Source organism: Oncorhynchus nerka, linkage group LG27 (genome assembly GCF_034236695.1).
Source record: "Oncorhynchus nerka isolate Pitt River linkage group LG27, Oner_Uvic_2.0, whole genome shotgun sequence".
In the NCBI taxonomy this organism is placed as follows: Eukaryota; Metazoa; Chordata; class Actinopteri; order Salmoniformes; family Salmonidae; genus Oncorhynchus; species Oncorhynchus nerka.
The window spans coordinates 98,187,396-98,201,005 of record NC_088422.1 but is presented as its reverse complement, the minus strand read 5'-3'; the positions used below and the strand labels follow the sequence as shown (position 1 = coordinate 98,201,005).

Below are 13,610 nucleotides of genomic sequence, written 5' to 3'. Positions count from 1 at the left end.
TTGTTACTGTGTGGTTGTTACTGTGTGTTTTATAGTTGTCAAGACCAGACAGTGAGGTTGTTACTGTGTGTTTTATAGTTGTCAAGACCAGACAGTGAGGTTGTTACTGTGTGTTTTATAGTTGTTCAGACAGTGAGGTTGTTACTGTGTGTTTTATAGTTGTCAAGACCAGACAGTGAGGTTGTTACTGTGTGTTTTATAGTTGTCAAGACCAGACAGTGAGGTTGTTACTGTGTGTTTTATAGTTGTTCAGACAGTGAGGTTGTTACTGTGTGTTTTATAGTTGTCAAGACCAGACAGTGAGGTTGTTACTGTGTGTTTTATAGTTGTCAAGACCAGACAGTGAGGTTGTTACTGTGTGTTTTATAGTTGTCAAGGCCAGACAGTGAGGTTGTTACTGTGTGTTTTATAGTTGTCAAGGCCAGACAGTGAGGTTGTTACTGTGTGTTTTATAGTTGTCAAGGCCAGACAGTGAGGTTGTTACTGTGTGTTTTATAGTTGTCAAGGCCAGACAGTGAGGTTGTTACTGTGTGTTTTATAGTTGTCAAGACCAGACAGTGAGGTTGTTACTGTGTGTGTTTTATAGTTGTTACTGTGTGTTTTATAGTTGTTCAGACAGTGAGGTTGTTACTGTGTGTTTTATAGTTGTCAAGACCAGACAGTGAGGTTGTTACTGTGTGTTTTATAGTTGTCAAGGCCAGACAGTGAGGTTGTTACTGTGTGTTTTATAGTTGTCAAGGCCAGACAGTGAGGTTGTTACTGTGTGTTTTATAGTTGTCAAGGCCAGACAGTGAGGTTGTTACTGTGTGTGTTTTTAGGTTGTTAGTTGTCAAGGCCAGACAGTGAGGTTGTTACTGTGTGTTTTATAGTTGTCAAGGCCAGACAGTGAGGTTGTTACTGTGTGTTTTATAGTTGTCAAGGCCAGACAGTGAGGTTGTTACTGTGTGTTTTCAAGACCAGACAGTGAGGTTGTTACTGTGTGTTTTATAGTTGTCAAGACCAGACAGTGAGGTTGTTACTGTGTGTTTTATAGTTGTCAAGACCAGACAGTGAGGTTGTTACTGTGTGTTTTATAGTTGTCAAGACCAGACAGTGAGGTTGTTACTGTGTGTTTTATAGTTGTCAAGGCCAGACAGTGAGGTTGTTACTGTGTGTTTTATAGTTGTCAAGACCAGACAGTGAGGTTGTTACTGTGTGTTTTATAGTTGTCAAGGCCAGACAGTGAGGTTGTTACTGTGTGTTTTATAGTTGTCAAGGCCAGACAGTGAGGTTGTTACTGTGTGTTTTATAGTTGTCAAGGCCAGACAGTGAGGTTGTTACTGTGTGTTTTATAGTTGTCAAGGCCAGACAGTGAGGTTGTTAGTTTATAGTTGTCAAGACCAGACAGTGAGGTTGTTACTGTGTGTTTTATAGTTGTCAAGACCAGACAGTGAGGTTGTTACTGTGTGTTTTATAGTTGTCAAGGCCAGACAGTGAGGTTGTTACTGTGTGTTTTATAGTTGTCAAGACCAGACAGTGAGGTTGTTACTGTGTGGTTGTTACTGTGTGTTTTATAGTTGTCAAGGCCAGACAGTGAGGTTGTTACTGTGTGTTTTATAGTTGTCAAGGCCAGACAGTGAGGTTGTTACTGTGTTTTGTGTTTTATAGTTGTCAAGGCCAGACAGTGAGGTTGTTACTGTGTGTTTTATAGTTGTCAAGGCCAGACAGTGAGGTTGTTACTGTGTGTTTTATAGTTGTCAAGGCCAGACAGTGAGGTTGTTACTGTGTGTTTTATAGTGTGTTTTATAGTTGTCAAGGCCAGACAGTGAGTTGTTTGTTACTGTTACTGTGTGTAGTTTTATAGTTGTTCAAGGCCAGACAGTGAGGTTGTTACTGTGTGTTTTATAGTTGTCAAGACCAGACAGTGAGGTTGTTACTGTGTGTTTTATAGTTGTCAAGACCAGACAGTGAGGTTGTTACTGTGTGTTTTATAGTTGTTCAGACAGTGAGGTTGTTACTGTGTGTTTTATAGTTGTCAAGGCCAGACAGTGAGGTTGTTACTGTGTGTTTTATAGTTTCAAGACCAGACAGTGAGGTTGTTACTGTGTGTTTTATAGTTGTCAAGGCCAGACAGTGAGGTTGTTACTGTGTGTTTTATAGTTGTCAAGGCCAGACAGTGAGGTTGTTACTGTGTGTTTTATAGTTGTCAAGACCAGACAGTGAGGTTGTTACTGTGTGTTTTATAGTTGTCAAGACCAGACAGTGAGGTTGTTACTGTGTGTGTTTTATAGTTGTCAAGACCAGACAGTGAGGTTGTTACTGTGTGTTTTATAGTTGTCAAGACCAGACAGTGAGGTTGTTACTGTGTGTTTTATAGTTGTCAGTGAGGTTGTTACTGTGTGTTTTATAGTTGTCAAGGCCAGACAGTGAGGTTGTTACTGTGTGTTTTTGTTTCAAGGCCAGACAGTGAGGTTGTTGTGTTTTATAGTTGTCAAGACCAGACAGTGAGGTTGTTACTGTTGTGTTTTATAGTTGTCAAGGCCAGACAGTGAGGTTGTTACTGTGTGGTTGTTACTGTGTGTTTTATAGTTGTCAAGGCCAGACAGTGAGGTTGTTACTGTGTGTTTTATAGTTGTCAAGGCCAGACAGTGAGGTTGTTACTGTGTGTTTTATAGTTGTCAAGGCCAGACAGTGAGGTTGTTACTGTGTGTTTTATAGTTGTCAAGGCCAGACAGTGAGGTTGTTACTGTGTGTTTTATAGTTGTCAAGGCCAGACAGTGAGGTTGTTACTGTGTGTTTTATAGTTGTCAAGGCCAGACAGTGAGGTTGTTACTGTGTGTTTTATAGTTGTCAAGACCAGACAGTGAGGTTGTTACTGTGTGTTTTATAGTTGTCAAGACCAGACAGTGAGGTTACTGTGTGTTTTATAGTTGTCAAGGCCAGACAGTGAGGTTGTTACTGTGTGTTTTATAGTTGTCAAGACCAGACAGTGAGGTTGTTACTGTGTGTTTTATAGTTTACCAGACAGTGAGGTTGTTACTGTGTGTGTTTTATAGTTGTCAAGGCCAGACAGTGAGGTTGTTACTGTGTGTTTTATAGTTGTCAAGGCCAGACAGTGAGGTTGTTACTGTGTGTTTTATAGTTGTCAAGGCCAGACAGTGAGGTTGTTACTGTGTGTTTTATAGTTGTCAAGGCCAGACAGTGTGGTTGTTACTGTGTGTTTTATAGTTGTCAAGGCCAAACAGTGAGGTTGTTACTGTGTGTTTTATAGTTGTCAAGACCAGACAGTGAGGTTGTTACTGTGTGTGTTTTATAGTTGTCAAGACCAGACAGTGAGGTTGTTACTGTGTGTTTTATAGTTGTCAAGACCAGACAGTGAGGTTGTTACTGTGTGTGTTTTATAGTTGTCAAGACCAGACAGTGAGGTTGTTACTGTGTGTTTTATAGTTGTCGTGTGTGTGTGTGTGTGTGTGTGTGTGTGTGTGTGTGTGTGTGTGTGTGTGTGTAGGAACCATATTCCACCTGCTGCAGGACACAGCCCACCCCTGTCTGTCCATCTCGGAGGACGGCTTCTCCATGTTCTACGGAGACGAGGAGCTCCCGCTCTCCGCCATGACCTTCGACGACAACACCTTCGCCAGGTAGACAAACCAACCAGGTTTACACCTTCGCCAGGTAGACAAACCAACCAGGTTTACACCTTCGCCAGGTAGACAAACCAACCAGGTTTACACCTTCGCCAGGTAGACAAACCAACCAGGTTTACACCTTCGCCAGGTAGACAAACCAACCAGGTTTACACCTTCGCCAGGTAGACAAACCAACCAGGTTTACACCTTCGCCAGGTAGACAAACCAACCAGGTTTACACCTGCTGAACACTAATAGAGATCTGTTAATGACATGGAGATTTACTGTAGCTTTCAAAATGAAACATCTGAAAATGTAAGTGTACTCATCCCGTGATAGTGTGGTGTGTGTACTGTGTGTGTGTAGATTTGTGTTGTGTGTAGGAGTGTGTACTGTGTAGGTGTGTGTAGATTTGTGTTGTGTGTAGCTGGGTCTCCTCCCTCTGATAGTGTATATTGTATGCATGTGTGTTTGGTCCAGATGTAGGTGTGTGTAGGTGTCTCCTCCCTCTGATAGTGTGTATTGTATGCCTGTGTGTTTGGTCCAGGTGTGTAGCTGTGTCTCCTCCCTCTGATAGTGTATATTGTATGTGTGTGTGTTTGGTCCAGGTGTGTAGCTGTGTCTCCTCCCTCTGATAGTGTATATTGTATGCCTGTGTGTTTGGTCCAGGTGTGTCTCCTCCCTCTGATAGTGTATATTGTATGTGTGTGTGTTTGGTCCAGGTGTGTCTCCTCCCTCTGATAGTGTATATTGTATGCGTGTGTGTTTGGTCCAGGTGTGTCTCCTCCCTCTGATAGTGTATATTGTATGCGTGTGTGTTTGGTCCAGGTGTCTCTCCTCCCTCTGATAGTGTATATTGTATGCGTGTGTGTTTGGTCCAGGTGTGTCTCCTCCCTCTGATAGTGTGTATTGTATGCCTGTGTGTTTGGTCCAGGTGTGTAGCTGTGTCTCCTCCCTCTGATAGTGTATATTGTATGCGTGTGTGTTTGGTCCAGGTGTCTCTCCTCCCTCTGATAGTATATATTGTATGCGTGTGTGTTTGGTCCAGGTGTGTCTCCTCCCTCTGATAGTGTATATTGTATGCCTGTGTGTTTGGTCCAGGTGTGTAGCTGTGTCTCCTCCCTCTGATAGTGTATATTGTATGCCTGTGTGTTTGGTCCAGGTGTGTCTCCTCCCTCTGATAGTGTATATTGTATGCGTGTGTGTTTGGTCCAGGTGTGTAGCTGTGTCTCCTCCCTCTGATAGTGTATATTGTATGCGTGTGTGTTTGGTCCAGGTGTGTCTCCTCCCTCTGATAGTGTATATTGTATGCGTGTGTGTTTGGTCCAGGTGTGTCTCCTCCCTCTGATAGTGTGTATTGTATGCGTGTGTGTTTGGTCCAGGTGTGTCTCCTCCCTCTGATAGTGTATATTGTATGCGTGTGTGTTTGGTCCAGGTGTGTCTCCTCCCTCTGATAGTGTGTATTGTATGCGTGTGTGTTTGGTCCAGGTGTGTCTCCTCCCTCTGATAGTGTATATTGTATGCGTGTGTGTTTGGTCCAGGTGTGTAGCTGTGTCTCCTCCCTCTGATAGTGTATATTGTATGTGTGTGTGTTTGGTCCAGGTGTGTAGCTGTGTCTCCTCCCTCTGATAGTGTATATTGTATGCCTGTGTGTTTGGTCCAGGTGTGTCTCCTCCCTCTGATAGTGTATATTGTATGCGTGTGTGTTTGGTCCAGGTGTGTAGCTGTGTCTCCTCCCTCTGATAGTGTATATTGTATGCGTGTGTGTTTGGTCCAGGTGTGTAGCTGTGTCTCCTCCCTCTGATAGTGTATATTGTATGCCTGTGTGTTTGGTCCAGGTGTGTCTCCTCCCTCTGATAGTGTGTATTGTATGCGTGTGTGTTTGGTCCAGGTGTGTCTCCTCCCTCTGATAGTGTATATTGTATGCCTGTGTGTTTGGTCCAGGTGTGTAGCTGTGTCTCCTCCCTCTGATAGTGTGTATTGTATGCGTGTGTGTTTGGTCCAGGTGTGTAGCTGTGTCTCCTCCCTCTGATAGTGTATATTGTATGCGTGTGTGTTTGGTCCAGGTGTGTCTCCTCCCTCTGATAGTGTATATTGTATGCGTGTGTGTTTGGTCCAGGTGTCTCTCCTCCCTCTGATAGTGTATATTGTATGCGTGTGTGTTTGGTCCAGGTGTGTCTCCTCCCTCTGATAGTGTATATTGTATGCGTGTGTGTTTGGTCCAGGTGTGTCTCCTCCCTCTGATAGTGTGTATTGTATGCGTGTGTGTTTGGTCCAGGTGTGTCTCCTCCCTCTGATAGTGTATATTGTATGCCTGTGTGTTTGGTCCAGGTGTGTAGCTGTGTCTCCTCCCTCTGATAGTGTATATTGTATGCCTGTGTGTTTGGTCCAGGTGTGTCTCCTCCCTCTGATAGTGTATATTGTATGCGTGTGTGTTTGGTCCAGGTGTGTAGCTGTGTCTCCTCCCTCTGATAGTGTATATTGTATGCGTGTGTGTTTGGTCCAGGTGTGTAGGTGTCTCCTCCCTCTGATAGTGTATATTGTATGCGTGTGTGTTTGGTCCAGGTGTGTCTCCTCCCTCTGATAGTGTATATTGTATGCGTGTGTGTTTGGTCCAGGTGTGTCTCCTCCCTCTGATAGTGTATATTGTATGCGTGTGTGTTTGGTCCAGGTGTGTAGCTGTGTCTCCTCCCTCTGATAGTGTATATTGTATGCGTGTGTGTTTGGTCCAGGTGTGTCTCCTCCCTCTGATAGTGTATATTGTATGCCTGTGTGTTTGGTCCAGGTGTGTAGCTGTGTCTCCTCCCTCTGATAGTGTGTATTGTATGCGTGTGTGTTTGGTCCAGGTGTGTAGCTGTGTCTCCTCCCTCTGATAGTGTATATTGTATGTGTGTGTGTTTGGTCCAGGTGTCTCTCCTCCCTCTGATAGTGTATATTGTATGCGTGTGTGTTTGGTCCAGGTGTCTCTCCTCCCTCTGATAGTGTATATTGTATGCGTGTGTGTTTGGTCCAGGTGTGTAGCTGTGTCTCCTCCCTCTGATAGTGTATATTGTATGCGTGTGTGTTTGGTCCAGGTGTGTAGCTGTGTCTCCTCCCTCTGATAGTGTATATTGTATGCGTGTGTGTTTGGTCCAGGTGTGTAGCTGTGTCTCCTCCCTCTGATAGTGTATATTGTATGCGTGTGTGTTTGGTCCAGGTGTGTAGCTGTGTTAGGGGACCTGATCCCTGTGAGAGGCAGACATTACTGGGAGGTGGAACTGGACGAGGACACAGAGTACAGGATTGGAGTGGCCTATGAAGATACTCAGAGAAACTCCTACCTGGGAGGAACAAATACATCCTGGTGCATGAGACATGTCCTCACCCCATCCAGGTGAGAAACCCTAACCTTTAACCCCTAACCTATCACTAACTCTTACCTGGGAGGAGCCAACACATTCTGGTGCATGAGACATGTCCTCACCACATCCAGGTGAGAAACCCTAACCTTTAACCCCTAACCATTACCTGGGAGGAGCCAACCCGTCCAGGTGAGAATCCCTAACGCTAACCTATCCCTCTAACCTAGCTATCACTAACTGTTACCGGGAAGGAACCAACCTGTCCTCCCTCCCGGTAACGGACTGCTTTGATAGGTTACACAAGCGATTCTCAACCTGTTGTAATTTGTATTAATTTATTTCACCTTTATTTAACCAGGTAGGCCAGTTGAGAACACGTTCTCATTCACAACTGCGACCTGGCCAAGATAAAGCAAAGCAGTGCAACACAAACAACAACACAGAGTTACACATGGAATAAACAACAACGCAGAGTTACACATGGAATAAACAACAACACAGAGTTACACATGGAATAAACAAACTTACAGTCAATAACACAATAGAAAAGTCTATATACAGTGTGTGCAAATGAGGTAAGAGTAGGGAGGTAAGGCAATACAATAGGCCGTAGTGGCGAAGTAATTACAATTTAGCAATTAAACACTGGAGTGATAGATGTGCAGAATGTGTAGAGATACTGGGGTGCAAAGGACCCCCCCCCAAAAAAATAATATGGGGATGAGGTTGTTGGGTGGGCTATTTACAGATAGGCTATGTACAGGTGCAATGATCTGTAAGCTGCTCTGACAGCTGGTGCTTAAAGTTAGAGAGGGAGATATGAGTCTCCAGCTTTAGTGATTTTTTAAATTCGTTCCAGTCATTGGCAGCAGAGAACTGGAAGGAAAGGCGGCCAAAGAGAAATTGGCTTTGGGGATGACCAGTGAAATATACCTGCTGGAGCGCGTGCTATGGGTGGGTGCTGCTATGGAGATCAGTGAGCTGAAATAAGGCAGGGCTTTACCTAGCAAAGACTTATAGATGACCTGGAGCTAGTGGGTTTGGCGACGAATATGAAGCGAAGGCCAGCCAACGAGAGCATACAGGTTGCAGTGGTGGGTAGTATATGGGGCTTTGGTGACAAAATGGATGGCACTGTGATAGACTGCATCCAATTTGCTGAGTAGAGTATTGGAGGCTATTTTGTAAATTACATCGCCGAAGTCGAGGATCGGTAGGATAGTCAGTTTTACGATGGTTTGTTTTAGCCCCACACAATCCCATCTGAATGACCCAGAGGAGAAGTTGATAGTTGAATCCGGCGTGTGAGTTCTGGTTTGAAACACAAGTCTGCACAGACTGAGGCCCCCAACACACTACAATCACAACAAGAAAAAGGGAACATTTTGAGTCCTCAAACAGGGCCTTTCAGCTGACTCCTGGACAGACTGGGAGTTGGTAAACACTGTTCTAGAGGGCTGACTACTGGACAGACTGGGAGTTGGTAAACACTGTTCTAGAGGGCTGACTACTGGACAGACTGGGAGTTGGTAAACACTGTTCTAGAGGGCTGACTACTGGACAGACTGGGAGTTGGTAAACACTGTTCTAGAGGGCTGACTACTGGACAGACTGGGAGTTGGTAAACACTGTTCTAGAGGGCTGACTCCTGGACAGACTGGGAGTTGGTAAAACACTGTTCTAGAGGGCTGACTCCTGGACAGACTGGGAGTTGGTAAAACACTGTTCTAGAGGGCTGACTACTGGACAGACTGGGAGTTGGTAAACACTGTTCTAGAGGGCTGACTACTGGACAGACTGGGAGTTGGTAAACACTGTTCTAGAGGGCTGACTACTGGACAGACTGGGAGTTGGTAAACACTGTTCTAGAGGGCTGACTACTGGACAGACTGGGAGTTGGTAAACACTGTTCTAGAGGGCTGACTACTGGACAGACTGGGAGTTGGTAAACACTGTTCTAGAGGGCTGACTACTGGACAGATTGGGAGTTGGTAAACACTGTTCTAGAGGGCTGACTACTGGACAGACTGGGAGTTGGTAAAACACTGTTCTAGAGGGCTGACTCCTTGCGGTGTTTTAAATTCAGCTGACTCACCACTACCACTGCATGGCTTCCCAGAGGGAAATGTATGCTTGTCTTCCCACAGGGTCCACCATTACCACACACGGTCTGAAAAGTAGGCCAGCCAAGGAGATTTTTGGTCGTTAAAATATCTCTCCTCTTCCTGAAGCGCTTGGCTCGCTTCTTCTCACATTTCGCCTCCTAAACCTTTTCTGAGGCAGAAGTGACAAGTCAAGTTGTTTTTTTATTCCTGAGAAAAAGCCCATAGAATACAGATACCTTATAGCTGCTGTTGCCATAGCAACTCTACTATTCCTGGCACTAAACAGGACTGTGGAACTCTCTTTACTAGGAGATCATTCACTGAGACATCTCAACATGAAACACCACCACCTCAAAGTGTGTGTGAGAGAGAGAGAGAGAGAGAGAGCACCTACTGCCTACGCAGAACCAATACAATACAACAATACACACTTCTCATATCCCCTGCTAATCCTCTCTTTGGCAGTAAAAGGGTTTTATTTGGCCCAGTGACAGTGTTGGGTTGAGGGTGTACATACTGTCTCCCCATGGTACTGTTAGATTAAGATACCGTGTTGGGTTGAGGATGTACTGTCTCCCCATTGTACTGTTAGTTTAAGATACCGTGTTGGGTTGAGGATGTACTGTCTCCCCGTGGTACTGTTAGTTTAAGATACCGTGTTGGGTTGAGGATGTACTGTCTCCCCATGGTACTGTTAGTGTTGAGTTGAGGGTGTACATACTGTCTCCCCATGCTACTGTTAGTTTAAGATACCGTGTTGGGTTAAGGATGTACTGTCTCCCCGTGGTACTGTTAGTTTAAGATACCGTGTTGGGTTGAGGATGTACTGTCTCCCCGTGGTACTGTTAGTGTTGAGTTGAGGGTGTACATACTGTCTCCCCATGGTACTGTTAGTTTAAGATACCGTGTTGGGTTGAGGATGTACATACTGTCTCCCCATGGTACTGTTAGTTTAAGATACCGTGTTGGGTTGAGGATGTACTGTCTCCCCATGGTACTGTTAGATTAAGATACCGTGTTGGGTTGAGGGTGTACATACTGTCTCCCCATGGTACTGTTAGTTTAAGATACCGTGTTGGGTTGAGGATGTACATACTGTCTCCCCATGGTACTGTTAGTTTAAGATACCGTGTTGGGTTGAGGGTGTACATACTGTCTCCCCATGGTACTGTTAGTTTAAGATACAGGTACAACACCATTTGATTCCTGCATCAAGGGTCTCATGTAGTAATTTACTGTGACATTATTGGTCCGGGTTTCATAGCGTTGATCTGGGACCAGGAAGCCTAAGGGTTCGTTTCCCTGACAGAGATGAAGACTAGGCCTGGACTAAAAGGTTATGTTCAAGGGAGATTCTCAGTTGGTAATGATGTTTTATCCGGGAAAACCATCAACTGTATGTCGCTTTAAAGCGCCTGCTGAAAATGATTGTATCGTTACTTATGTTATATTATCACAACACACACATACCATGTCTGTAGGCTACATGTTATGAATGAGTTAAGTGTAAGTCACATAACATTGTATGGTCTTAATGACATCAGTCTCCCCCCTTCCTCCCCTCTCTTCCATTCCATCTCCATCCAGACGCAAGTACGACTTCCTGTCACCTTCTTCTTCTATATCATGTACACTCAGTGGCCAGTTTATTAGATACCACCCATCTAGTACCAGGTCGTACCCTTTGCCTCCAGAACAGTCTGAATTATTCGGGGTGTGGCATTCAATCGTTGCTCAATTGGTACCTAATGTGTTCCCCACACCAGTACACCACCAGCCTGCTGCTTAGGCCAGATCCTGACTCTGCCATCAGCATGACACAACAGGAACCGGGATTCGTTGGACCAGGCAATGTTTGTCCACTCTTCAACTGTCCTGTGTCCACTGGAGCTGCTGCTTCTGGGGTTTAGCTGATAGGAGCCCGTCCATGACAAGGACCAACGAGTTATGTGTTCCAAGATGCCGTTCTGCACACCACGGTTGTACTGCGCCGTTCTTTGTCCGTTTGTGGCCCGCCTGTTAGCTTGCACCATACTTGCCATTCTCCTTCGACCTCTCTCATCAACTGGTTGTTTTCGCTCACAGGATGGCCGCAGCCCAGGAGGCTGTTTCTGAGGTACTGGATCGGCCGTGCATGGGAACCAACGATCACACCACGTTCAGTCGCATAGGTCACTCGTTTTGCCCATTCTAACGTTGAATCGAACAGTAACAATGCGTCTGCCTGATTTATATAGCAAGCCACGGCCACGTGACTCACTGTCTGTAGGAGAGAACCATTTTCGTGAACGTGGTGGTGTACCTAATAAACTGGCCAGTGTGTATATAGAAGTATGATGTGTAACAAGTCACATAGAACCATCATTTTCTAAATGACATTACTTCCATTATGTCTCCCCCTTCCTCCCCTCCATTCTGTCTCCCCCCTTCCTCCCCTCCATTCTGTCTCCCCTTCCTCCCCTCCATTATCTCCCCCATTCTGTCTCCATTCTGTCTCCCCTCCTCCCCCATTCTGTCTCCCCCCTCCCTTCCATTCTGTCTCCCCCTTCATTCTCTCCCCCCTCCATTCTGCCTCCTCCCCTCCATTCTGTCTCCCCTCTCCTCCATTGTGTCTTCCCCTTCCTCCCCTCCATTCTGTCTTCCCCTTCCTCCCCTCCATTCTGTCTTCCCCTTCCTCCCCTCCATTCTGTCTTCCCCCTCCATTGTGTCTCCCCTCCATTCTGTCTTCCCCCTCCTCCCCTCCATTCTGTCTTCCCCCTCCTCCATTATCTCCCCCATTCTGTCTCCCCCTCCTCCCCTCCATTCTGTCTCCCCTTCCTCTCCTCCATTCTGTCTCCCCCATTCCTCCCCTCCATTCTGTCTCCCCCTCTCCTCCATTGTGTCCCCACTTCCTCCCCTCCATTCTGTCTTCCCCTTCCTCCCCTCCATTCTGTCTTCCCCTTCCTCCCCTCCATTCTGTCTTCCCCCTCCTCCCCTCCATTCTGTCTCCCCTTCTTCCTTCCTCTCCTCCATTCTGTCTTCCCCTTCCTCTCCTCCATTCTGTCTCCCCCTCCTCCCCCCATTCTGTCTCCCCTCCCCCTCCATTCTGTCTCCACCTTCCTCCCTCCATTCTGTCTCCCCATTTCCTCCACCCCATTCTTCCTCTCCTCCATTCTGTCTCCCCTTCCTCCCCTCCATTCTGTCTCCCCCTTCCTCCCCTCCATTCTGTCTCCCCCTTCCTCTCCTCCATTCTGTCTCCACCTTCCTCTCCTCCATTCTGTCTCCCCCTTCCTCCCCTCCATTCTGTCCCCCCCTCCCCTCCATTCTGTCTCCCCCTTCCTCCCCTATCCAGACACAAGTATGAGTTCCTCCACAGCGGCTGGAGCCCAGACATCCGGATAACGGTGAACCCTGTGAGGATAGGGCTCAGTCTGAACTATGAGAGAGGGATCCTGTCCTTCTTCAACGTAGAGCTGGAACAACACCTCTACACCTTCTACTGTAGCTTCCAACGCTACGTTCATCCCTGCTTCGCTCTGGACAACCCCGGTGCGCTCACTGTTCTCACTGGGGTAGAGGCACCGGGGTACGTCCACTTGGTCTGAGTTGACCTACCATGATGTACAGGTGTGTCCATGGAAACATCTTTACCTACCATGATGTACAGGTGTGTCCATGGAAACGTCTTTACTTACCATGATGTACAGGTGTGTAACATGATGAAACCCTGGACTCTTTAACATGATGAAACCCATGACTGTTACAGACTAACATGATGAAACCCTGACTGTCCATGGAAACATCTTTACCTACCATGATGTACAGGTGTGTCCATGGAAACGTCTTTGACTGTTATTCTAACCCTCTGGACAACACTGCATGGTAGAGCACAATTATACTACAAAAACATGTTTATGACCCCTTTGTGTAAGTGGGTTAACAACCATATCTGAATAAAAACCATGTATATCAGTGGTTTAGACCAGGGTTTGAATGACTACCACAACACTGTTACAGACTAACATGATGAAACCCTGGACTGGACTAGCACAACACTGTTACAGACTAACATGATGAAACCCTGGACTGGACTACCACAACACTGTTACAGACTAACATGATGAAACCCTGGACTGGACTACCACAACACTGTTACAGACTAACATGATGAAACCCTGGACTGGACTACCAGGACTGGACTACCACAACACTGTTACAGACTAACATGATGAAACCCTGGACTGGACTACCACAACACTGTTACAACACTAACAGACTAACATGAAACCCTGGACTGGACTACCACAACACTGTTACAGACTAACATGATGAAACCCTGGACTGGACTACCACAACACTGTTAACATGATGAAACCCTGGACTGGACTACCACAACACTGTTACAGACTAACATGATGAAACCCACTGACTACCACAACACTGTTACAGAAACCAACACTGTTGACTAACATGATGAAACCCTGGACTGGACTACCACAACACTGTTACAGACTAACATGATGAAACCCTGGACTGGACTACCACAACACTGTTACAGACTAACATGATGAAACCCT

General features: G+C 46.0%; 1 protein-coding gene across 2 annotated transcripts in view; it reads left to right on the top strand.

Annotated features, from left to right (window-relative positions):
* Positions 1-13,008, top strand: part of LOC135565408 (fibronectin type III and SPRY domain-containing protein 2) — a 47,841-nt gene extending 34,833 nt beyond the window's left edge. For both annotated transcript variants that reach the window (XM_065012417.1, XM_065012416.1), the window contains exons 12-15: positions 3,488-3,620; positions 6,805-6,981; positions 12,386-12,740; positions 12,859-13,008. In XM_065012417.1, the coding sequence (XP_064868489.1) occupies positions 3,488-3,620; positions 6,805-6,981; positions 12,386-12,638 (563 nt within the window). In that variant the 3' untranslated portion in view covers positions 12,639-12,740; positions 12,859-13,008. The remainder of the gene's footprint in view (positions 1-3,487; positions 3,621-6,804; positions 6,982-12,385; positions 12,741-12,858) is intronic.
* The last annotated feature ends 602 nt before the right edge of the window (positions 13,009-13,610 follow it).